The sequence below is a fragment of the Brassica napus genome, chromosome A1, assembly GCF_020379485.1.
Source record: "Brassica napus cultivar Da-Ae chromosome A1, Da-Ae, whole genome shotgun sequence".
In the NCBI taxonomy this organism is placed as follows: Eukaryota; Viridiplantae; Streptophyta; class Magnoliopsida; order Brassicales; family Brassicaceae; genus Brassica; species Brassica napus.
In genome coordinates, this window is record NC_063434.1 from 28,545,855 (window position 1) to 28,569,017 (window position 23,163).

Below are 23,163 nucleotides of genomic sequence, written 5' to 3' on the forward strand. Positions count from 1 at the left end.
TTTCTATATTTATAAACTAAATAATATAATGAACTAATTTTTTTATAATTTTAATTATTTTTATTAGATCTAAAATAAAAGATAAGTCTAAAAGTAATTATTATCACTTGCACAATAACCTAAATGATATTACAAATAAAAATTAATAGTAGCTAATTTTCAAAGTTATAGAAAGTGTAATAATGTTTGATCAATTCTTTTTATATTTATATACTAAATAAAATAATGAATATAATTTTTTTTTATAGAAATCGATATAATGATTTCATATTCATATAAAAATATAGTCATATCTATAATACTAACTAATCTCTTATAATGTCCTTATATGCTTTATAAATAATTAGGCTTTGAAGGTTGGACATATTATATTTAACGGAACATGCGAGAATTTTGATTTAAAAATATTTTTCATTTAAGTCATATAATATAGTAAATAAGATAATATTATGATTGAAAATAATAATGTTGTGATTGATTAGAATTATAAGATGGATTTTTTGTTTATTGATTGTATGTTTTGTATTATTATTTAGAGAGAGAAATAAATACTTGGCAAAAAATATGTAAAAATGTAGGAAAACATTAGCAATAATTTAATAAAAAGAACGAAATGATAATGAAAAAATAAGAAGATACCGAATAATATGCATAATATGTGTTGGAGAAGTTATTGTGATAATTACATATATAATTTCACAAGTATTTTTATTACTAAATATTCATCAGTTATTTTTACATCAAATTTATGGAAATTTTATGACTGATTTTCAAACTATTCGAAGTTAAAAATTATATTTTTAATGTTTCAAACTATATGACATTGTATGCATAATATATATTTTCATACAATATTTATATCTGCCGCGGGCAACCACCTAGTAAAAATTATGTATGCATCAGGGGCTAAAACTAAAAGCAATATGAGCAAGTGATGATAATGCAAACAACAGAGATAAGAAAAAAAATCTAAGGAGCATCATATGAAGAGCCGGAAGCAAGATCTTTCAGCTGCTTGTGGTTTGTTGACAGGTTTCACTTACGGCAATCAGAAGTAGAGCCCCATACATGTTTCATTTCTTTTGAATAACACAAAACTTTTATTGACTTTGTAAAATATTGAATCCAATAACTCTAGATTTCTATAAGCTTTTAACTACTCATTACAAATTTATAAACCCATAACACTAGACTTTAATATACTTTGAAAAGTTGTAAATGAATAACCTTAGAATCATCAAAACAACTAAATCTATATAACTTTTTGTTAATTTCCAATCCAATAACACCCCCTAACATAGATTAGTACATGGAATTAAACATTTTTTAAAAAAAATTGGGGATCCTATATATGGTGGGGCTCATTCAAATGTTTCAAACCAATGGGTTCAGGTCCTGTTCTACTATTGGGGATTGTAAACATTGGTTCGTTTTTGGATTCACTTTCTTTTCTGTTCAGTTCAGTTCCAATTAGTTTTCGGTTCTCGGTTTATATGCCCAAACCTATGAACAACATACAAGTCAATGTTTCCTTAGCCCTGTACATTGGTTCCAAGCGATATAGAACATGTTACTTGTTCTAAAATCATCTCCAAAAAGGAACTTTATTTCGAAGTTTCTAAAACTCTATATTTGAAGTTTAAAGGTGTTTTTCTCCAAAAGCAAAACTTCAAATTTAACTTCAAAACTATTTGTATTTTATAATATGGACCTTATATTTTTCATAACTAATTTGAATTCATAAAAATTTTGTAAATAACTAACACATATATAAACATATTACAATAATATTAATAAATATAATATTCTATAAAAATTTAAATAAAATAACTTAATTAATATTAAACTTCAAACAAAATACCATATAATTCCATAAAATGATTTTCGTAATGCATATATGATCTATTAGTGCATTTCGAAGTAAAAATGGCTCTCCTCATTTTTACTTTGTAGATTACGAGCTAAAATTTGTTGAAATCGGGTGATATTGATACTTGTAAATACATAAGATCAGAAAAAGAAAGTAAAAGATAAACATAAAATATTGCTAAAAGACTAATTTCTTTTTGATGATATTAATAGTCGTGAATATATTCTATATGAACAATAAAGAATTGTACGAAAAAAATGTCAAAAACAACAACAACAACCATCTTCAGTATAACAAAAAAAATTGGAAAATATTTGAAATTTTTGAAGGTTCCGGATCAAACTTACATGACTATCAGTGTTGTAATGTTTAATTTTGTGTAATAGTTATGTCTTCATGTAATTTTAAAAAATCTTCTTTGTTGAGTTTCTTTGGAATATTATTGTTGTCTAAATCTAATTTAAAATATTTTAAATCTTATTTTAAAGTTATATGTAATTTTATGTGAGAATATTTATGAATCAAAAATTTTTTGTTTAAATTTTGTAAACAAAAATTAAAATATATATGAGATATAATTTTTTTAAGGATTAAAACAATAAACATGAAAATATTTATGAATCATAAAAATGATGTGTGATTGTAGAGACCAAAATGCAAATAAAAATATGAAACTTCAAATTTGAAGTTTTGAGCTGTGAAATTTCAAATATAGAGTTTCACTCTTCAAAACTTCAAATTTGAAATTTTGAAATTCCTTTTTGGAAAACAAAAAAATTTTATATTTGAAGTTATAGAGTTTCTTTCGGAGATGCTCTAACAAAATAAAAACAGAAATAATTTTTTAAAAAGTAAAAAAAATTTGGAAGTGTCACATTCCTCTATGTTCTTTCAGCTGTTTCGTTAGCCCAATGGTTCGGTTCCATTGGTCCAGGCCCTACAGAACATGTTACCTCTAATGTAATAAAAATAGAAATAATTAATTTCCTCAATTTTTTTTTTGTTTTTTTTTGAAAGTGTCACATTCCTCTCCTCTCCGATCCGATTCTTTCTTCGTCTTCTTCTTCTTCACGTCCTCTCCTTCATCGAATTTCTGATGGGTCTCATCATCGACATGTAGAGAAGAAGAACAAAGTCGATGACAATGGAGAAAGAATTCGATTCAAAGCTCACCCTCCAAGGCAACAACGGTGGCGCGAGCATATCCAGAAGCAAAAGCTTCGCGTTCAAAGCTCCACAGGAGAATTTCACCATCCAGGATTTCGAGCTCGACAAGATCTATGGCGTTGGCTCTTACTCAAAGGTCTCATCTTTCCCCCTAAAAATCGATACTTTACATAGAGTTTGTGCTTATGGGTGTGTTAATCGAATATACACAGGTTGTTAGGGCGAAGAAGAAGGAGAATGGAGCTGTGTACGCGTTGAAGATCATGGACAAGAAGTTTATCACCAAGGAGAATAAAACAGCTTATGTTAAGCTTGAGAGGATTGTTCTTGATCAGCTCGATCATCCTGGGATTGTTAAACTCTTCTTCACGTTTCAAGATTCGTTCTCACTGTGTATGCTTCTTCTATAGAGTATTAGACTGTTTAATGAAAATGATTGAAAAGTACTCACATTGGTGGTAGTTGGAGAATTAATTAACTAATATATAAAGGGTTAGCGCCAATCTACTTATGGCAAATCAGTTTGGAAGGCCGGTGTAATCAAGATAATAATGAGAAACTAATGGTCTTCCGCACGTAGGCTCTCTGTGATTGAACATGAAGTGATCTTTAGTCCTTTTACTTTTGTAGATATGGCGCTTGAGTCTTGTGAAGGTGGGGAGCTTTTCGACCAGATCACAAGAGTAAGATTACTACTACTATATTCAGAATCTGTGAGGTTGGTTTATGTTGTTGAAATGTTGTGTGTTTTGTGTTTTTTGGCAGAAAGGTCGCTTATCAGAGGATGAAGCTCGGTTTTATAGTGCACAAGTTGTGGATGCTCTTGAGTATATACATACTATGGGACTCATACATAGAGATATAAAGGTAAGCTTCTTCTTTTGTTAATAGCATTTGACTCAAACAAGTACATTATTTGCTAACTTGAGTTTTTGAATGAGTTAGCCGGAGAATCTGTTGCTGACTTCAGATGGACACATTAAGATTGCTGATTTTGGTAGTGTAAAGCCTATGCAAGACAGCCAGATCACTCTTCTTCCCAATGCAGCTTCCGGTAAAAATATGAAGTTTCATGTCCACTTTGGTAGCTATTGTAAGCATGTATGTAAACTGGTGACTTATGCAGATGATAAGGCTTGCACTTTTGTTGGTACGGCGGCATACGTTCCTCCTGAAGTTCTCAACTCCTCTCCAGCAACTTTCGGGTAAGATTGTTTGTGTTAGAACAAACTTTTGAGAGCTTTTTGATTATGTGGATTACTTAAAAACATTTTTATTGGTATTTTTTTGGAACGTATTCAAACAGAAACGATCTCTGGGCACTCGGCTGCACTCTATACCAAATGCTTTCAGGAACTTCTCCATTCAAGGATGCAAGTGAATGGCTGATTTTCCAAAGGATTATAGCGAGAGATATAAAGTTCCCAAATCATTTCTCAGAAGAAGCAAGAGACCTCATCGACCGATTACTTGTAAGATATGCTCCACTTTAACACTAAAACACAAGTGTTGACCTCTGGTACTCTCTCTCTCTCAGGATACAGATCCTAGTAGAAGACCAGGAGCTGGATCAGATGGTTATGCTTCCCTCAAGAGACATCCTTTCTTCAAAGGTGTTGACTGGAAGAACGTTAGATCGCAAACTCCACCAAAACTAGCTCCAGATCCTTCGGTATATACCCCTCCTTACACTATACTCCCAACCGTCTCGTCCTTCTCTTGATCCTTTTATGTCTTGTGCAGTCTCAATCAGCATCTCCAGAGAGGGATGGTTCTCCATGGAACCCAACACATGTTGGAGATGCTTCAGTCACGCAGAACGATGGACACGGTGGCGTCTCTGCAGCTTCTGAATCTTCAGGCTCCATAACAAGGCTTGCCTCTATAGACTCTTTTGATTCGAGATGGTGAGACAACTACTACTAGGCTTTCACTGAATCAGTATTCAAAATCCTAACGTTGTCTTTTGTAAATCAGGCAACAGTTTCTTGAACCGGGAGAATCAGTTCTAATGATATCAGCAGTGAAGAAGCTACAGAAGATCACGAGCAAGAAGGTGCAGCTAATACTCACCAACAAACCGAGACTGATCTACGTGGATCCGTCGAAGCTTATTGTGAAAGGGAATATCATCTGGTCTGATAACTCCAACGACCTCAATGTTCAAGTCTCGAGTCCTTCGCATTTCAAGATTTGCACAGTAACAACACAATCTTTTTCTTTTTCTTTTGTTATTTCTAGGCGATGAGACTTGACTGTTTGATTGTTTGTTGGCAGCCTAAGAAGGTTTTATCGTTTGAAGACTCGAAACAACGAGCTTTGCAGTGGAAAAAGGCAATTGAAACTCTTCAAAACCGTTGAGACTCATAGGCTGATGCATGATATGGTGTCAATTGATTCCCATTTTTCTATTTTTTTCTTTGTGTTTTTTTTGTTAACTTAATTGATAACGATCACTATATCTCGTTGTATGCTTAGAGAAGAGTCTTCTCTGCATTCAAGGAAGTTTCTTGAGCCATAAGTTTGTGTTCAAATTAAGTTTTGAATTAGTTTCTCTTCTTTCTCACTCAGTTTCTTTTATCAGGTCTATATTGACATGATCTAGTTTATGAATCCGTTACTTTGGTTATAAGACATCTTCTCTTATATTGTCAGTCAGACTGCGGAATTGCCAGAAATTGCATGAACATAGTCAAATATACTCCCCATTCCTAAATATAATAATTTTTTAGATAAAACACACATATCAAAAGAACTATTTTTTATATAAAAAATATCATTAGAACCCAACATGACTGGCTAAATTTTATCTAGAAAGAATCTTAACATCAAAAGTTCTTTAAACATCTTTTTAGAATAAAGAGTATAACTACAGAGGAATACTTTTTTTTTCTTTTATTTGAACAACAGATAAAGAGGAATACTAGTTTATTTTTTTTTTGTTATGAATAATCGTTTATACTGAACTGTATGTACATCACTTTTCAACCTTATTCATTTTAACCAAAAAGAATAATAAATCTAAAGCAAATAGTGGTTTAAGTAAAAACATAAAACACCGAGAGAGATGTACACATCCTCCTGCTTTTAGCTATACTCAAGAGTAAAGATCAGAGACTCTCCCTTGTTCCAAAAACTCTGTGTCAGTTTATACCGTTATGCTCCCGCCTTTTGACGGTTTGATGATACTTATGATCCTCCATCCCCTTTTATTCTGTTAAAAGTTACATCTTCATCGAGATCTTGATCCCTTCATTCAGATTTGAAATAGCTTTCATGGATAGAAAGCCTATCAAACGCATCAAAGTTAGTTTTTAAACCAACAAACTGACTTCCGAGATGAGCACATCCAGCTTCAGGCCATCTGCACACTCCTTCCCTTGTCCGCAGTGGACACAACGCTTCACAAACTCTCCCCACCTGGTTTTCACTTCTGTTTTCTTCCGACATTAGCGAGATAGATACAGAAACATCCGAGTTGTTTCCCTGTCTGTCTCGCCTCCTAGAATTATTATTATTATTATTGTTATTAGTCTCCAGAGGGGCGTCTTCCACATCAGATGTGGTGAAGTTAACCTTGCAGCCGAGTGATTGCACTGCTCTGGTTAAAGCTCTGTACTCCTTAGTGGCTCGTTTTGCTGATTCTCTAGCGGACCAACTCATACGCCTCTCTCTTAGCAGCTCTGCGCTTAATGACTCCATTGCAAAAGAGATCTCATCCACTCTTCTCTCTGTTGCCTCTTTCTCCTGTTTTCAAAAGCACATTTGAATGTGTTAGAATTTAAAAACCACGATAAATGAAGCAGATGAGTTTAATTAACTGACCTTCTGCATCTCGGAGTACTTCGCCCTCATGGCTCTACACTGGACCTCGATATCTGCAGCTGTAGCTTCCTCGGGACATGCCCACCGGAGATGGAACTGAGGCCAAAGTGTTGGCGCTAGAGATGCTGCGGGAGGTAGCAACGGGCCATCGTATTTCAAAGGGTCGTAGAATGGGTTACAATGGACATGAGAAGTTGTAGCGAGAGAACGAAGATCAGTCAAGTAGGCCCATATGCATCCACATGCTTCAGCAATCGCACATTGCTGCCTCTCTTTTTCACTGAAAATTTACATAATCTCACATTTTAGTCAAACATATAATACCAATTAAGTGGTTTCACAATCATTTTTGTTTGGATGTACCTGTTGCATAAGAAGTTCCCAAAACGACATGAAAGCAAGCAATCCATGAAATCTACAAGGAAAGTCTGCAATACCAAATTTAAATTCCAGTGAGTACTATTAGTTACTAGAAGAAGTTAAACATGAAGTTGTTAGTCTTTATACATACCGGAGAAAATTCAAAAGCACAAGGATACATCCGCATTAGCTGTGAAACACTATCAACCCACTGCAAACACAGTTGTGAACATTGTATTAACTCTTTGTCTGCCAACGTACTGAAACAGAGATCTAAACAGACCAAAAGGATTGCTATAGTTGCAAAGAATAGCTGCTCGCTCACCTGCGTAAATATAGGAGAATAATTGTTCTGTGCATGGGAAGAGCTTGGAGATTGTGAGGCTCCTGATTGCGTGGACTGACGCACTGGAGATGAAGGGTAGCTTCCAGCAGAAGAAGACTGCCTTGGAAAGTCAAAGTTACCAGATCCTGATATGTTAGGCATTCCTACACGATCTGAAAACGGGTGACCAAAAGCAAGCCAATCTTTTTCCACAAGAGCCTGATATGAGGGAAATGAAAAAAAAATTACATAAGACGAGGGTGTAGCAAACAAGAATCATATATAGAATTTTTGTGCACAATTAGAAGTTACTCCTAGCTACAGATGTAACCATTAACAAACACGTCTAGTTACATAGCTATATTTTGTGAGAAATCAAAGGAAGCTTCAACTAAAACCTGAACTAGATAAAGGCTTTCACATAATTAGCCACATACAAGAATGGAACCAGTAAACACGAAAATACAATACCTGAAACCCAGCAAAGGTTCTGTAGTATGGATCAAGCATCAAGCATGCAAGAGAAACGAGCTGAGTTGTTCTGTCCCATCCATCACTGCGCAATGACATAGACTTTAAGAGTCATGAAATAACAAACAAATGCTAATAACAGTAAATAGAATCTTCCGATTCAAACAGATGCATCTTAATATTGCCACAAAGATAGAATAGTTGGGTGGTGATGTAACTTATAGCTAACCTGCAGTGCACAAGAACCGAAGCCGACTCCACTGCGACACGTGCAGCAATCCATGCGGCACCAGCTAAGACGTTCTGGATGTGTATCAACCAACCACTGTCTCCAAGTAAAGACACGGAAGCAGACATGCTACTAAGGTTACCTCCTCCCCAAGTCCAACCAGTATGTCTCTGCAGATTCCACACACATATCTTAATGGTTAGCAACATGAGTAAGAAACAAAAGTATAATAAATCATACTGCATCCTCTTAAAGGAGCCCTATCAAAAAGAAGCTAATACATTATAAAATTAAGTTCTTCTGAATTAAGTTCATGGATGTGCTGGAGGAAAATTTTAATATATATATACTAACTTTAATTACAGAAAGTTTCTGTACATTCAGTACTCACCAAGAACGATGATCTCCCATCAGAAGATGTTGCACCGTGCATATCTAAATAATCTCTGAGTCGGGAATAGCTCTCCCTCATCGCATGTATGTTGTCAATGCCAAAGAAAACAATCTGAAGAAAAGAACACCGTCAATAAAAATCAAGCAATTCAAGAAGATCAAGATGTTGAACATCAAACCAAGAAGATCATTTACTAACTGGAGACTGAAAATAATTTGAAGATGATTCTGAGCCGCCTCCCATTGCTCCATTTGCTAATGCATTTTTCCTAGGTCGCGCATCGGCAATATAAAGCTTCCTGCAAAGTGATATAACAGGATGAGATAAGTGCATGATGTGTAAGAGCCAATCAGATCACAGGGACGCCAGAAGCTCACCTTCGTTCTCCCTTATTAGCACCAAGCTGAGTGCAGAATGCAGCAACAAGTTTTTCATCAAAATTACTGTTGAGACAAGTGAAACAAATGAAACTTCAGAATCAATCGCTTCAAGAACTTCAAAATCCACTAAATTATTATCCAAATGTATCCTCAAAAAGTTGGAAGTCTGATATACCTCCTCATATTCATCATAAGACCCACTAAAGGTTGTGATGAGCGTGCAATTACAGCACCACTGCCTGCAAAAAGAGTCCAAAAAGCAGCATGTCAGTGTGGAACCAATACCACAAAAATTAAAATGGCAGCAGACAGAACATCTGCATTTTCACCTGGCTGACACCACGTGATCACAGGTAAGCGACATTTTGCCCGGAAAGAACACGCCTGGAGCAGCTCTTCATCACTATCAACAACACAGATTTGTTAGATCTTTTAATCAATACTCACTAGAAAGATGGTGAAAATGATTTTTTTTAATTTGGTAAGTTCGTAAAAGACTCCCCTGTCCTACCTTATAGATTTCGGAACCATAAAGGCGAAAGGGTAAGTCTGACACAGGTTATAATTGGAGTTGAGGTCACTTATCCGCCACAGCTCATTCTCCAGTGTAAATGATCCATCTTCAATCATATCCATCGATGCTCGTAACGAACTTTTTCCAAGAAGCCGGAAATATTCATTAAGCAATCTTTCCTTTGGGTTTGCGTTACCAAACTTGGAAGGCCCACAAGCAAAAGTGTAAAGATCCCATACTCTCTCCGGCTTGGTACACCTCAGTAACGCATCAAACACAGAACGCCTCTGCAACAGTATGATCATAAAGGTTATACAGATTATTCCAAGGAGAAAGGAATGTGTTAAAATAAGAAGAAGTAAGAGATTCACCTGTTTGGTTTTAGGACGAAAGCCATAAACAATGATCCTCATGTCTTTGCCTGCAAAATCCAAGTGATCACACCATATAACGTAAGCATCATTGTTAGATGTATGTTGACCAGAATAATAAAACTTCCTATAGAATTTTGAGACATGACGTAAAAAACCAGACAAAACAAACCCTTAGTCAACCTTAATTAGATTTGGAAACATACCAGTGACCTGTAAAAGACGTCTTGGTGGATTCTTGTCGGACTGACGGTTGTTTGATTGAACTTTCAGCGCCTAAAGTACATACAAAAAGTAGCACTAAACCTCAGAGCGGAGCTTAGTTAAGTATTAATGACACATCTCAGTCCAGGCCACAGGGGATATAGCAACTGACCGTTTTGTTAAACTTCTCAATAGTCGCCAACGGGATTGTTCCTAGTGGGATGACCTTCCTAGTACCTTCACTCTTCACAAAAATAAAACCAAAGAATATATATCCATCACAAGTGGCTTGAGAAACACATGTAAGCAACAGAGGGAAAGGACACAATGTTCATACCAAAAAGAGAATACGAAAGTTTGTCACCAACAAGGTCCCTGCCTCATCGGTGTTGATAAGTACAACTCCATAACCCTGTACAACAAGCGGTCCAAACTCAGACAAAAACAAAACCAATGTTGGATTTCAATAGACATACCTCAACGATGACCCTCTCAGATTCGAGCAAGCAACTCAAATTCGCGAAGGATGTTGAACTTGAACCTGAAGCTGTCTGCTGCGACTTAATCAAATCCAAAAAGAGAACTTTTTTAAAAATTTTGAGCAATTAATTCCACAAAATATGAACTTTTTTCAAAAAAAATCGATAGAAACACGCAATTCACGTGATGTTTTGTGTAATTGTAGGTGAAAGGAGAAAGCTTACATCGAGTTTGTTCCATTCGAGGGTGTCCCAACTACCGCTACCTCCTTCGGTCCTCTCTGAATCTGAATAATAACGCAGCGGTCTTTGTCTCCCTGACGGTGGTCTCGGCGGCGTCATTGAGAACGAGAGATGAAGGAGAAGAGACGGTGACGGAGCTTCTTCACCTTCCGATCAATTGTTGTCACGCTGGATTCGATTCTTCCCCCACAACGATAATACGACACAGTTTGGTACTGCGTTGTCGTTTTTTTTTTGTTTTTTTTGGTTCTGTTATCTATTAATAATTCAATTTGTGGTATTATAGAAAAACAAAAGTCCAAAGGCAAAAAAAAAACTGAGGTCAATTCACAAAATTAATTTAGTTAAGATTTCTTTATTTTGTCACAAAAAAAAAGATTTATTTATTTAATGTTAAAGGAAATTCTTTGTATATAAATTTAGATTCTGATGAAAATCAATAAATAATAAGTATATGAAATTAACGAAGAGAAATTTATTAGAATGAATTTTTAAAGTTTTTGTCATAAAATAGCTCTCAATAAAAAAATACCAAAATAATTTTTATTAAAAGGTAAAAATGTATTTTTATCCAAGGTTAATTAATCTAGACTTAGGGTTTAGAGTTAATGGGTGAAGTTTTGAGATAGAGTTTCAAATTATAAAATTTTAAATTTTCAAAATAAAAAGAGATTATTATGGTCATTTTCTTTTTCGAGAATTATTTTTGTGAAAAAAAACTAAAAATAGTTATTTGAGAAAATTGTCCAATTATAAATGTTAAAAATTACTGATTTGAGTCTCTTTCTGTTAGACCATCTCCAATGGTACTCTATAATTTTCTCTATATTTCACTCTAAAATAGAGTAACTCTATTATAGAGTTGGATTTGCTCCAATGGTTCACTCTATAATAGAGTTACTCTATAATATAGTTAAATATAAAATATTTTTATTTTTTCACTCTATATTTAGAGTAAAAAATAGGATTACTCTATATTTCACTCTATTATAGAGTAACTCTATTATAAAGTGAACCATTGGAGCAAATTTAACTCTATAATATAGTTACTCTATTTTAGTGTAAATTATAGAGGAAAAAATAGAGTGCCCTTGGAGATGCTCTTACTGTATAAACATTTTATTATATAAATTTAAATTTTGGACGGTTGAACTTATCTCTAGTTGCCACGGTCTTAACAACAAACTATGAAACTATCTACGTACAGGTGTTTTATCAACAATTTGAGTTGTATTAAATATATAAAAGGTTCACTTGGATAATCCAAAGTCGGATTAAAAGTCCAAAACCATTCTTCATTTGTTGAATTTTTAGAACAAGACAACAGCGACATATATACTACAAAAAAAAGGAAAATGAGACTAAGACATCCAGAATCTGTTGTTTGGTGAAAGTAAAGAGACGTTAAAACTAAATGTAATGCGTCTGGTTGACTAGTTTATAATCTCCAGATTCACCAGGCCAACGAGCACCGCTCTAAACTCCTAATAAAAACAAGCCGTGGTTGCTTAATGCTTTCATATATATACTTCATATGACTACAAGGAAAAACCGCTTGAAACCGATTTAAAATGCTATGTAAATCTTGTAAATACATGTATTATCCACTCTAAAGTGCATTAGTAAAAAAATTGTTTGTATTTAACCTCACATGCATGATGCATCGAAAGTTGCAGTTTAGTTAGGTTTCGATCGGTTGACTTATACTATGCAACTTATTGTGTCTCAAATTTATATTCATGTAATATGCTTTCCTGGTTGTACAAATATCATCTACTTATTCCATACCGTATGTAAGAGATCTTGTCGTATATATCATATTTTGTGTACTCTAAAAGCTGGTGTATTTCTTGATTTCCATAAACTACGAGGGACCGATCCAAAGTTGTAGTTGGTGAGGATTCTTTTTTTTTTATTTATGTATACACCGCAATATCAAAATGTCTTTTGGAGTAGTGGTACGTGAAAACGATATGCATGATGCACAATTCAAACTATATCTATACATTAATACATATCTTTATATATAAAGGAGGGTTTCAATCCCTCCTGGTGATGCCAACAAGGATGACACGTCAGAAATAGGAAGCCTCCTGCGTTGACACGTCAGATACGCTCCGTATCACTTAAAGCTCTGTCGGAACGGGCTTCACGTTGGCTTCGTCACGTACATAATTAACATACGAATCTATAATTATTATTGTTTCCGTTTGGGCTTTCATTTATATTCGTTGTTATTATTTAGCTTCATAGAGCCCATTTATAAAGAGTAAGTCATCTACTCAAAACGCTACGTTTTTGATTCTATGGTTTTATCCTGTCTTTTTTCTCAGCCGCTGCGATACCATACCCCACTCTAGGGTTTCGATCGAGATGTTTCATCTTCTTCCTACGGATTCAGAAATCTACCAGTTACAGATTCATCATCTTAAAGTTCTTATTAGATCCATCATCCATGATCTACTTTGAATGCGAGATTCGCTCATGCAAGGCGGTGTATCTACGGGTATAAAAAGGTATGCTTCACTCATCTCAAAACCATCTTTCCAACAAGACTCCGATAGGAAACGAACCGGAAAGAACTCAAACAGCGGCGCTTCTGCGGTTTCCTCAGGTGTGAAGCTAGCTCAGGATCATCACGGGGCAAAAAGAATCCTATTCAGGTAACATTATCAAGGCCAAAGGCTATAAAGTCGCTTTCTTGATTAAAAACATTGATTTTTTGTTTCAAGGATAAGATGAGTTAGTGGAATCAAAGCCTTGCTTGATATTAACATAAATCGTTTATTGCTTTATGTTTGACCCCGTGTGTTTTTTTTTTTTGCAATCCAGATGCTATTTAAGAAGGCTAATCTAGCAATATAAAGAGAAGAGAAAATCGCTATTATAAGTTCCAACAGGTGCAGGAAGAGTATATTACTGAAGCTAATTATTAGTTTAGAGAAAGCAATGAAAGGTGCAGTTGTTCTTGGAGAGCACAATGTAGTGCCAAACTACTTTGAACAGTTTCAGGTATGTGTCTCTTCTATAGCTAAACAGTTGAGATAAGTTAGTTAGTCTCTTGACATGATTTTGGGTTCGTTATCAACGTACCGTTGAGTAAGTGTCTCTCAATACAATTTTCCAAAAAATATCTCCTTAAATGATTGTAAATTAAATCAATACATCAAACACCGCAGCTTAGGTGGAGTCAACCAAAATCGTCCCGGAAGTGGCTCCAAGTATGGTGGTGTCCAGTAACTTAAGAGCGTAACACTTACGATCTAAACGTATACATTCTCAACAATCCTCTGCAGGTGAAAATAAAATCTATACACTTTTCATAGACTCTCATGCGGCACAAGTTGGAAACATACATTAACTCATTGTCATATAGTCAGGCGGAGTTTCTTTACTCTAGGAAAGTTGAGGCCATCGAAACTTGCAACGGATGCTGCTATGTTTCGTGTTCCCAAATGTTCAAAAAAAACTGCAGTGTGGACTATCATCCTTCAGCCGCACGATATGTATTGCCATAGCTGCAATCGGTGCCGCCACGTGATACTCCGCCTCTTTGAAAGACTACTCATGGAGCTTGGGTTTAGAATAGCTGTGTTTGTTGTTTTCGACTCAGCATCTAACTTGCGATGGTTGTCTCAGATAAGACAGAAACAGCTGTATTGCTTTCGACTCAACAATGACATCTAACAAATGTTTGTGCCACAGAGTTGACACTGAAATGGTAGGTTGCACAAAACTATTGTCTCCTACAACAATGCATACATTTTCTTAAACACATATTGCATTGTTATGCAGGGACAAGGTGGATGAGGGTGGGAGCAGTGTCGCAGAACCCATACGGGCGTTACCAGATCCTACGCCTATGAAGCCAAAGAGCATTTACGATTTTGAGTAAAACTCATAATAATGTGCCCTCTAATCTCAAGCAGCTCAATTGTCATCTACTATCTTTTAATAGATTCTGCTTCCAGTTTATTAATTGTAAGGCCTTTTAAATCTTCGTCCTATATAATTATTTGGGTTTTTATTACAAATAAAAACTTTCACATCTAAATATGTTAATAATAATACATTGCCAGTATAGCTTCGTCCTATACAGTTTCGATCTCCTTATTAACTCTTCTGATAAGTGAAAATCTACCAAAAAGCTAATACATTGCCAGTATAGCTTCGAACACCCATGAAGAAGTGTAACGGTTAAGCGGTACAATCACAGGTCTGCCTTCGACGCATGGTTACAACACGGGTTAAGTACATTAATATGCCAAAAGCTTTAAATCTCTCCTATTTTCAGTGCAGTTATAGAAATAATGTGACCATACATTTTTAAACTATGAAAATACACGAAACAAAAGTCTTTTATAAATAACATGTTTTACGTACATAGATCCACCACCCCCCTCTCCCCCCCCCCCCCCCCCCCCCCCATAAAACAAAAGTCTAATCTCAACATCAAAAAACATATAGTCTACAAATATGATTCAGCTTACCAGTATACATAAACTTAATATAAAACATATTATTTTATGTTTTAAAAAATAAAAATGAAAACCCTCATATGAATGTTTAATACACATAACTGACATATAACTGATAGCTTAATCAATTGATAAAATTTAATACACATAACTGACATATAATATTTCATGTCATCTATGAGTATTATATGTATTAAGAACAAATCAAATAGTGTTATCTTTTTGTTACCTAATAATTGCTATTAAAAATATAATGCAACTATTAAAATCAAAATTTACATTACAAATTAGTTTATATGTAATATATTTTACTGTAAATTTTTTTCGTACGTTTTTGTGATCATTTGTATTTTTTAAAAAAGATTTAATCAGAAATCACACAATTTCAATGGAATTTAACAGTTTTTGGAGTAGTAAAATATAAGCAAGAATAAACATAAATAAAAAATTTACAGTATAATATAAACACAAATAAATAATATATATTTTTAACCCAACAAAGCATTTGACTAATTGTCACTTATATATCAAGTTTTATAATAGAAATTTATCTAACTATTCTAATTATTTTTTATTGACAATCCCGCCCGTAGGGCGGGCCGGCCCTAGTAGTTATATAATTTATTGTGTTTCTCCAGAGCTTGTGAAACATCAATATCGATCAAACCATAGATATGAACAGTTATTAACAAACATCCTTGCTTGATACTTGATATATAGTATATAGTCTATTTTACTTCTCAGGGGATCTTGCACTGATGACTGAGCTTGTTAAAATGCTGCCTCTTCTTCTTTCTGAAATTACTCAGATTTCTTCTCCATATATTTAAAATGCCTTCCTACGCAAATTTATATTTTCCTTCATTTTTTAACAAATGAAATATTCCATCAACTCAGGCCACCATTTTTGCGGGGCTAAAATCCACTCTAGTGCTAATGGTGGGGTGAGTCTACTAGACAATGATGTTTATTTTCAAAGTCATACTGTTTTCTGTTTATCTATAATGTCATTAACAGTATATAAGTATATAACGAATGGGGTTTGTGATAAATATTATAGAGTATTTATAATCATAACTGAATAGTAAAAATTAATATTTGAGCAAACTAACTACAAATTATTGCCTGTGCCCACCACGGAACCTATTAGCCCTTCGTGCTAGCGAGCAGCCAAGTAGGTGAGAGTCGCTGTACACAGCTTTTCTCGCACGTGTGTGTATAGGATTCAACAACTAACCAATCCACACAGGCCACGTAAGGTTATATAAAACTCCCATAATATTACAGCTTTTGTTCTGTAGGAATAACCGAGTTCACCATCAACTTTGTATCCTGTAACAAAAACCGGTTAGGTTCTTCAGTATATAATCAAAAAATACTCTCACGCGCCATTTAGCAGCAATCGTCCGACACGCGCATCAGTCTCCTCATCTTTCGACTGTTTGTGTCATTCACGCGCTCTCTTGGTTAGCCATCTCTGATTTAATGTCTCGTGTCAAGCACATGACTGCGCACATTAGTTTTGAGTTTTGACCATGGTCTCAAATTTTTGTTTTTTTTCGTATTAAAATATTTTATCTACGCACGCCAATTTTTGCTCTGCTTTCTTATACGAACCACTGAAAAGCCGAACCTTTCTCAGTCTCTCTCTCTATCTGAACCCATGACGACGTCGTTTCGATCTCCGGCGGGCGCCGCCACTGTGTTTTCCTCCGATCAGAAGATTCTCAACGCTCTGAGATCCTCTCGTTCTGTTTTCCTCGGAAGAAACGTTCGTGGTGGTGTTCATTCTCTACCTCCATCGTCGTCATCTTCATCATCAATCCAAGCCGTATCCACTGTAAGAATCTAATCCCTTGGTTAGTTTCTTTGAGATTTGTTCTAATCTAAAAACGACGTCGTAGAGACTTTCTCTAAAGTTGTTGTTATTCTCCAGCCTGAGGCAGCAGCGAAAGCCACCACCAAGAGGAGTAAGGTCGAGATCATCAAGGAGAAGAGCAACTTCATCAGGTACCCTCTCAACGAGGAGCTTCTAACAGAAGCCCCCAACGTCAACGAATCCGCCGTTCAGCTCATCAAGTTCCACGGAAGCTACCAACAGTACAACCGTGAGGAACGCGGCGGAAGATCCTACTCCTTCATGCTCCGCACCAAGAACCCGAGCGGCAAAGTCCCCAACCAGCTCTACCTCACCATGGACGACTTAGCAGACGAGTTCGGCATCGGCACGCTCCGTTTAACCACCAGGCAAACGTTCCAGCTCCACGGCGTTTTAAAACACAATCTCAAGACCGTGATGAGCTCGATCATCAGAAACATGGGGAGCACTCTTGGAGCTTGCGGTGATCTGAACAGGAACGTTCTTGCTCCGGCCGCGCCTTACGCGAGGAAAGACTATCTATTCGCGCAGGAGACGGCTGATAACGTCGCGGCGCTTCTCAGTCCTCAGTCGGGGTTTTACTATGACATGTGGGTGGATGGTGAGCGGTTTATGACGGCCGAGCCGCCGGAGGTTGTCGAGGCGAGGAATGATAACTCTCATGGGACTAACTTCGTCGACTCTCCTGAGCCTATTTATGGCACTCAGTTCTTGCCGAGGAAGTTTAAGATCGCTGTGACTGTGCCTACGGATAACTCTGTTGATCTTTTGACCAATGACATTGGTCTTGTTGTTGTTTCTGATGAGAATGGGGAGCCTCAGGGCTTCAACATATATGTAAGTGTCTACACTAGCTTCATCATCTCAAATTATATTAGTTTCTTTCATAGTGCTAGCACTGAGCATTTAATTCTCTATCCTGGTTCTGGTTCGGTTCTTCGGTTATAGAGGTTAGGACCTGTTCGGACATTTATAGAAGTTTTGGTTTGATTATTTTGGTTTTTGGTTTGGTTTGGTCTTGTTCATGTAACAAAGTTAGGAACCGGCTAATATCCGAGGTAACTTTGGATCTCATTCCGGTTCAGTTTCGTTTTTTCGGGTTAAAAAGTCAGAAAATTCGTTTTGGATTAAGTATCAGAATTTTTTGGATTTTCGGATGAAATTTGGATAATTCGGATAAAAAATATTCTGATTCATTTTTTTGGGTATTTCAATTTATAAATAATATTTTAAATTATTTGATTATTTTGAAACTATAGCTTATATTTATAAGTATATAGATAATAGACTATATTATAGAAATTTGAGTATCTATTTGGTTCTCCTTTCCAGCTTGATTTCAGTATTTTGGTTCTAGAGATATATGATTCGTTCGGTTAATTGATAGGATCCAACGAACCGAGTTTTTTTGTTTGGTTCGGTTCTTCATTCCGGATAATTGTGCTATGCCTAATGGTAATAACTCTTTTGTCCTCTTTTAGGTTGGTGGAGGTATGGGAAGAACACACAGAATGGAGTCTACTTTTGCCCGCATTGCGGAGCCATTAGGCTACGTACCTAAGGAGGATATCTTGTATGCTGTGAAGGCCATAGTTGTCACACAGAGAGAGCACGGGAGAAGAGATGATCGCAAATACAGCAGAATGAAGTATCTGCTCAGTTCCTGGGGAATTGAAAAGTTTAGAGATGTGGTTGAGCAATATTATGGTAAAAAGTTTGAGGCTTCCCGTGATTTGCCAGAGTGGGAGTTCAAGAGTTATTTGGGATGGCATGAGCAGGGAGATGGTGCATGGTTTTGTGGGCTTCATGTAGACAGTGGACGTGTTGGCGGTAACATGAAAAAGACACTGAGAGAAGTCATCGAGAAGTACAAACTTGATGTGCGTATTACACCTAATCAAAACATTGTGTTGTGTGATATCAAGAGTGAATGGAAGCGTCCTATCACCACAGTGCTTGCTCAGGCTGGCCTACTGGTAAGCAGTTTATTTTCATCATGGTAGACCAAATCATATTTTGGCATTATTAAGTTTGACAAGAGTCTATTAATTTGAGCAGCAACCAGAGTTTGTAGACCCTCTCAACCAGACCGCAATGGCTTGTCCAGCTTTTCCTTTGTGCCCTCTAGCTATAACCGAGGCAGAGCGTGGGATACCCAGCATTCTAAAGAGAGTGAGAGCAATGTTTGAGAAGGTATGATAGCTAAAAAAGATTAATCCACTCAGTTTTTTATGCCATAACGATGGTTGTTGATGTGTAAACTCTTTCTTGTATCAGGTTGGTCTTGATTATGACGAATCCGTTGTGGTGAGAGTAACTGGTTGTCCTAATGGATGTGCTAGACCGTACATGGCTGAGGTCGGTCTAGTAGGGGATGGTCCAAACAGCTACCAGGTAAATTAATTGCTTCTCTGGCTAGCTTCTTTCAATGAGTTCCAACAGAAGAAGAAAAAGCTCATTGGAGGTTCTTTGTGTTGCTGCTGTTTCATGCAGGTTTGGTTAGGGGGAACACCGAACCAGACGCAGATAGCGAGGGCTTTCATGGACAAGGTGAAGATTCATGACTTGGAGAAGGTCTTTGAACCATTGTTCTACAACTGGAAACTTGGGAGACAAGCAAAGGAATCATTTGGAGAATTTACAACCCGCACGGTAAGACTTTTCAGAGGATTATTGAATTCTTAGGATTGCTTAGAGAGTAACTTTCTTTAAATAACAAATATTTCAGGGATTTGAGAAACTCAAGGAGCTGATCGATTCATACGAAGGATCTCCCAACAACTAAAACGGGGGAATAAAGCTTTTCTTTTGGAATTACACAAAAACAAAGAATCTAGTCTCATATCTTATTTGTTACTCTTTGGTAACATGCATAAAGATTATGTATTAGATCGTCCATTTGTACTTTCTACTTGAGTTGAGACCACCAATAAACATTTACCCTTTTCATTTTTTTTTTGGTATGTTTGATTGCTGTATGGACAAAATGATTACTTTCTGTTTTGGGAATGGTAATGTATTTGCTATCACCACAAGTTCAGGAACCATGTTCTTGGAAGAATGTTATATGCTATGTTTGCAGTACACGGATAGGACATAATCTTATTTCAAAATTTCGTCCTAGCTAGGGCTCACTAAAACTTCGTGGTGGCCAGGGGGGGAAAAGTGCCAATTTCGACCCAAACTATTTCAGTCGTGCCAAATACGACCCAAACAATTGATCAGTGCCAAATACGACCTCAACTCAATTATAATTCAAAAAAACTACCCGAACTTCTTAAAACGTGCCTAAATCTACATTGACTCTAACAGAAGTTAGTCAACCGTTAACAAGATAAAACGACGTCGTTTGATATACGAGGAAAAGTGCCAATTTCGACCCCAACACTCTCAATCGTGCCAAATAAGACCCGAACAAATGGTCAGTGCCAAAAACGACCTCAACTCAATTATAATTTTAAAAAAAATTATCCAATTTTTTCTAAAACGTGTCTAAATCTACATTAACTCTAACAGAAGTTAATCAATTTTTAACAAAGATAAGACGATGTTGTTTTGATATATGTATTTTTTTAGAAAATATGTTCATTTCGGGATTCAAATCCGTGCTGAGATATCCTTTTAAAGGGGCACACTAACAACTAGACTAAAATAATTTTTTGAAATATTATTACAAATTTGAAATTATATAAACTATTATTATTCTTCATCTTATCCAATTTAAAATTTTGGTGACAATTTTTTCTGATTTATATAAATACAGTAACGATTTTAGTCTAGTTGTTAGTGTGCCCCTTTAAAAGGATATCCCAGCACGGATTTGAATCCCGAAATGAACATATTTTTAAAAAAAAATACATATATCAAAACAACATCGTCTTATCTTTGTTAAAAGTTGATTAACTTCTGTTAGAGTTAATGTAGATTTAGACACGTTTTAGAAAAAATTGGATAATTTTTTTTTAAATTATAATTGAGTTGAGGTCGTTTTTGGCACTGACCATTTGTTCGGGTCTTATTTGGCACGATTGAGAGTGTTGGGGTCGAAATTGGCACTTTTCCTCGTATATCAAACGACGTCGTTTTATCTTGTTAACGGTTGACTAACTTCTGTTAGAGTCAATGTAGATTTAGGCACGTTTTAAGAAGTTCGGATAATTTTTTTGAATTATAATTGAGTTGAGGTCGTATTTGGCACTGATCAATTGTTCGGGTCGTATTTGGCACGACTGAAATAGTTTGGGTCGAAATTGGCACTTTTCCCGGCCAGGGACGAGGATTAAATATGTGTGGGGTCAAAAAATATTAAAGGTGACACTGGTGAGTTTCAAATCTGGGTTTTGAGGGTTCAGTCACCATACTTTACCAACACAGCTACTGAATATTTGACAATTTCTTATATAAACACATCATTTTGTTATATTTTTGTGGTGTCAGGTGTTTAGAGCTAGTTGTTTTCTTCTCACATGACAAAATCAACTCACAACAAATGCTATCATTAACGTTTCGAATCGAAAATAGCTCCAATTAAACACGAAGCAATAATTACCTCTGCTTGCTGCGTCGTTACTGTTGTTGGAACTAGAAGGACCTTCCCGTTTCGTGGCCGCTATGACACGTGTACGATTCGATGTTTGCTACTCGGTTAGTAAGCTGTGACGACACGTGGGTGTCACCTGATGCTACGGTAAAATTCCGGATAAAGGTCGTCACGTGATGCACGTGGTGATGTCTGTTTCTAATGCGACGGCGGTAAAACATATACATACTGATATCACTTTCAAAGTTTTTTTTAATCAAGGATGAATTAAAGCAAGCAATTTTTTTTTTCAAATATTTTGTATTTAATATAAAGAAGAAGCAATTACAACATGAGAAAAATATACAGAACACAACTCTTTTAGATCGAAAGCAATGTGATATGCTTATTAATAAATGTTCTTGTAAAAACTTTGTTGTACGGTTGCGCTAACTTAGTTTTTCTGTTTTCTGTTGTATTCCTTTGTTCTGTGAGTGGCTAGGTCATGCGAGGGATGTATTGGAGCTGTGAAAAGATTCATCCGATAAATGGAACGTTACCTCTTCTGTGACTAATCATAAACTATTGATAATTGATGTTTTTTTTTTGACAAAGGGCTTTCAATTAAAATAAAAACGTTTACATAATAAGGTTGTAGACCTTATAGTGAGAAAAAATTTGCATGAATACAATTCATGACGAATAACATCTCAAACCTATGAAACATTCAAGGCATGAGAGAGTCAAAACCAAAAAAGAAATGAAAAAGAGCTACTAGCGAGTGTTACCACGGCCGCGACAGCAGCGCTTACCTCTCCCTCGTGCAGTTTTCCATTCCAAATCTTGGAACTTTTTAGGAGGTCTAATCTCCCTCAAACCCTTTGTCAAACCGAGCGAGCTCATTGGTTCATCTGGGGCCTCTTCCACATCACCTAACGCAGTGAACCGAGAAGGACTCTCAAATCCACTTGCTTGAGCCAATGTGTGTAAAGGATCAACAATCAAAGTTTTTTGGACCTCCTTGTTGATAATGTTGGATGGAGAAGTCTCCATAATAGATGCTGAAATGGGAGTAGATTCAATATCTACTAATGGCGATAAAATCTTGGCTAAAGTTGGCGATGCTATTTGGTTATCCTCTTGAACCTGTGGGGTAGAGGAACTAGTGGTGATCTTTGAGACTTGAATATCTTGGCATTCCATAGGGGCATGTGTAGAAACATATGGTTCCTGAGAATCCGCTATCAAGTCCGACTGCAAGCGTGGAACATCCTGAATGTTCATGTTCAACTCTGGTTGAGAGTTAACATGAGGCACACTAACAGAAGTTGTAGGGAGACTTCCTGCAGTGACTGTTTCATCATTTTGTTGCTGCAAGATGAGATCAATATCAACAATTGGTATGTCAGCAGTCACGTCCACTGATAATTGATGTTACGTTCACGTTATGTCTTA

The 23,163-nt window shown here is 36.0% G+C and overlaps 3 protein-coding genes and 1 long non-coding RNA gene across 9 annotated transcripts; 3 read left to right on the top strand and 1 right to left on the bottom strand.

Moving 5' to 3' along the window:
• Positions 1-2,852: 2,852 nt before the first annotated feature.
• On the top strand, positions 2,853-5,555 carry LOC106434593 (3-phosphoinositide-dependent protein kinase 2). Its single transcript, XM_013875462.3, has 11 exons — positions 2,853-3,173; positions 3,250-3,430; positions 3,668-3,720; positions 3,803-3,904; positions 3,983-4,091; positions 4,164-4,242; positions 4,344-4,509; positions 4,575-4,709; positions 4,781-4,944; positions 5,015-5,237; positions 5,315-5,555. Exons 1-11 carry the CDS (start codon positions 3,009-3,011, stop codon positions 5,396-5,398), a joined length of 1,461 nt encoding a protein of 486 aa, XP_013730916.1. The 5' UTR covers positions 2,853-3,008; the 3' UTR covers positions 5,399-5,555.
• Positions 5,556-5,948: 393 nt separating this feature from the next.
• Positions 5,949-11,092, bottom strand: LOC106434589 (phosphatidylinositol-3-phosphatase myotubularin-1). Of its 4 annotated transcripts, none has more exons than XM_048756730.1 (19): positions 10,815-11,092; positions 10,587-10,661; positions 10,448-10,522; positions 10,283-10,354; positions 10,113-10,182; positions 9,907-9,956; positions 9,533-9,822; positions 9,351-9,424; positions 9,197-9,260; positions 9,019-9,084; positions 8,840-8,939; positions 8,639-8,752; positions 8,248-8,417; positions 8,019-8,103; positions 7,548-7,766; positions 7,374-7,433; positions 7,226-7,290; positions 6,863-7,142; positions 5,949-6,784 (listed from the first exon to the last, which is right to left on the bottom strand). In XM_048756730.1, the coding sequence occupies exons 1-19, from the start codon at positions 10,929-10,931 to the stop codon at positions 6,290-6,292; spliced, it is 2,541 nt and encodes an 846-aa protein (XP_048612687.1). In that variant the 5' UTR covers positions 10,932-11,092; the 3' UTR covers positions 5,949-6,289. The 4 variants fall into 4 exon arrangements, with proteins under 4 accessions (XP_048612687.1, XP_013730913.1, XP_013730912.1 ...); XM_013875459.3 differs by having other exon boundaries at positions 10,587-10,664; XM_013875458.3 differs by having other exon boundaries at positions 10,587-10,670; positions 10,815-11,091.
• A 1,772-nt stretch (positions 11,093-12,864) lies between these two features.
• LOC106381410 lies at positions 12,865-14,913 on the top strand. Of its 3 annotated transcripts, XR_007323452.1 has the most exons (6): positions 12,865-13,348; positions 13,447-13,495; positions 13,665-13,844; positions 14,012-14,128; positions 14,209-14,553; positions 14,628-14,913. It is a non-coding gene; the product is annotated as an uncharacterized LOC106381410 (long non-coding RNA). The 3 variants fall into 3 exon arrangements; XR_001276540.3 differs by having other exon boundaries at positions 12,866-13,495; XR_001276542.3 differs by having other exon boundaries at positions 12,867-13,495; positions 14,213-14,553.
• Positions 14,914-16,850: 1,937 nt separating this feature from the next.
• LOC106434585 (assimilatory sulfite reductase (ferredoxin), chloroplastic) lies at positions 16,851-20,218 on the top strand. Its single transcript, XM_013875452.2, has 7 exons — positions 16,851-17,150; positions 17,247-18,026; positions 18,671-19,165; positions 19,248-19,382; positions 19,467-19,583; positions 19,683-19,841; positions 19,918-20,218. Exons 1-7 carry the CDS (start codon positions 16,974-16,976, stop codon positions 19,972-19,974), a joined length of 1,920 nt encoding a protein of 639 aa, XP_013730906.2. The 5' UTR covers positions 16,851-16,973; the 3' UTR covers positions 19,975-20,218.
• The last annotated feature ends 2,945 nt before the right edge of the window (positions 20,219-23,163 follow it).

Excerpts from the sequence above, each read along its gene's own strand:
- LOC106434593 (XM_013875462.3), top strand. The coding sequence starts at position 3,009 with ATGACAATGGAGAAAGAATTCGATTCAAAGCTCACCCTCCAAGGCAAC. Across the intron at positions 3,721-3,802 it reads TTTTCGACCAGATCACAAGA|AAAGGTCGCTTATCAGAGGA; the intron begins GTAAGATTACTA and ends GTTTTTTGGCAG. Across the intron at positions 4,510-4,574 it reads ACCTCATCGACCGATTACTT|GATACAGATCCTAGTAGAAG; the intron begins GTAAGATATGCT and ends TCTCTCTCTCAG.
- LOC106434589 (XM_048756672.1), bottom strand. The coding sequence starts at position 10,931 with ATGACGCCGCCGAGACCACCGTCAGGGAGACAAAGACCGCTGCGTTAT. Across the intron at positions 10,671-10,814 it reads TCGAATGGAACAAACTCGAT|TCGCAGCAGACAGCTTCAGG; the intron begins GTAAGCTTTCTC and ends GATTTGATTAAG. Across the intron at positions 10,523-10,586 it reads CTGAGAGGGTCATCGTTGAG|GGTTATGGAGTTGTACTTAT; the intron begins GTATGTCTATTG and ends CTTGTTGTACAG.
- LOC106434585 (XM_013875452.2), top strand. The coding sequence starts at position 16,974 with ATGACGACGTCGTTTCGATCTCCGGCGGGCGCCGCCACTGTGTTTTCC. Across the intron at positions 17,151-17,246 it reads CAATCCAAGCCGTATCCACT|CCTGAGGCAGCAGCGAAAGC; the intron begins GTAAGAATCTAA and ends GTTATTCTCCAG. Across the intron at positions 18,027-18,670 it reads CTCAGGGCTTCAACATATAT|GTTGGTGGAGGTATGGGAAG; the intron begins GTAAGTGTCTAC and ends GTCCTCTTTTAG.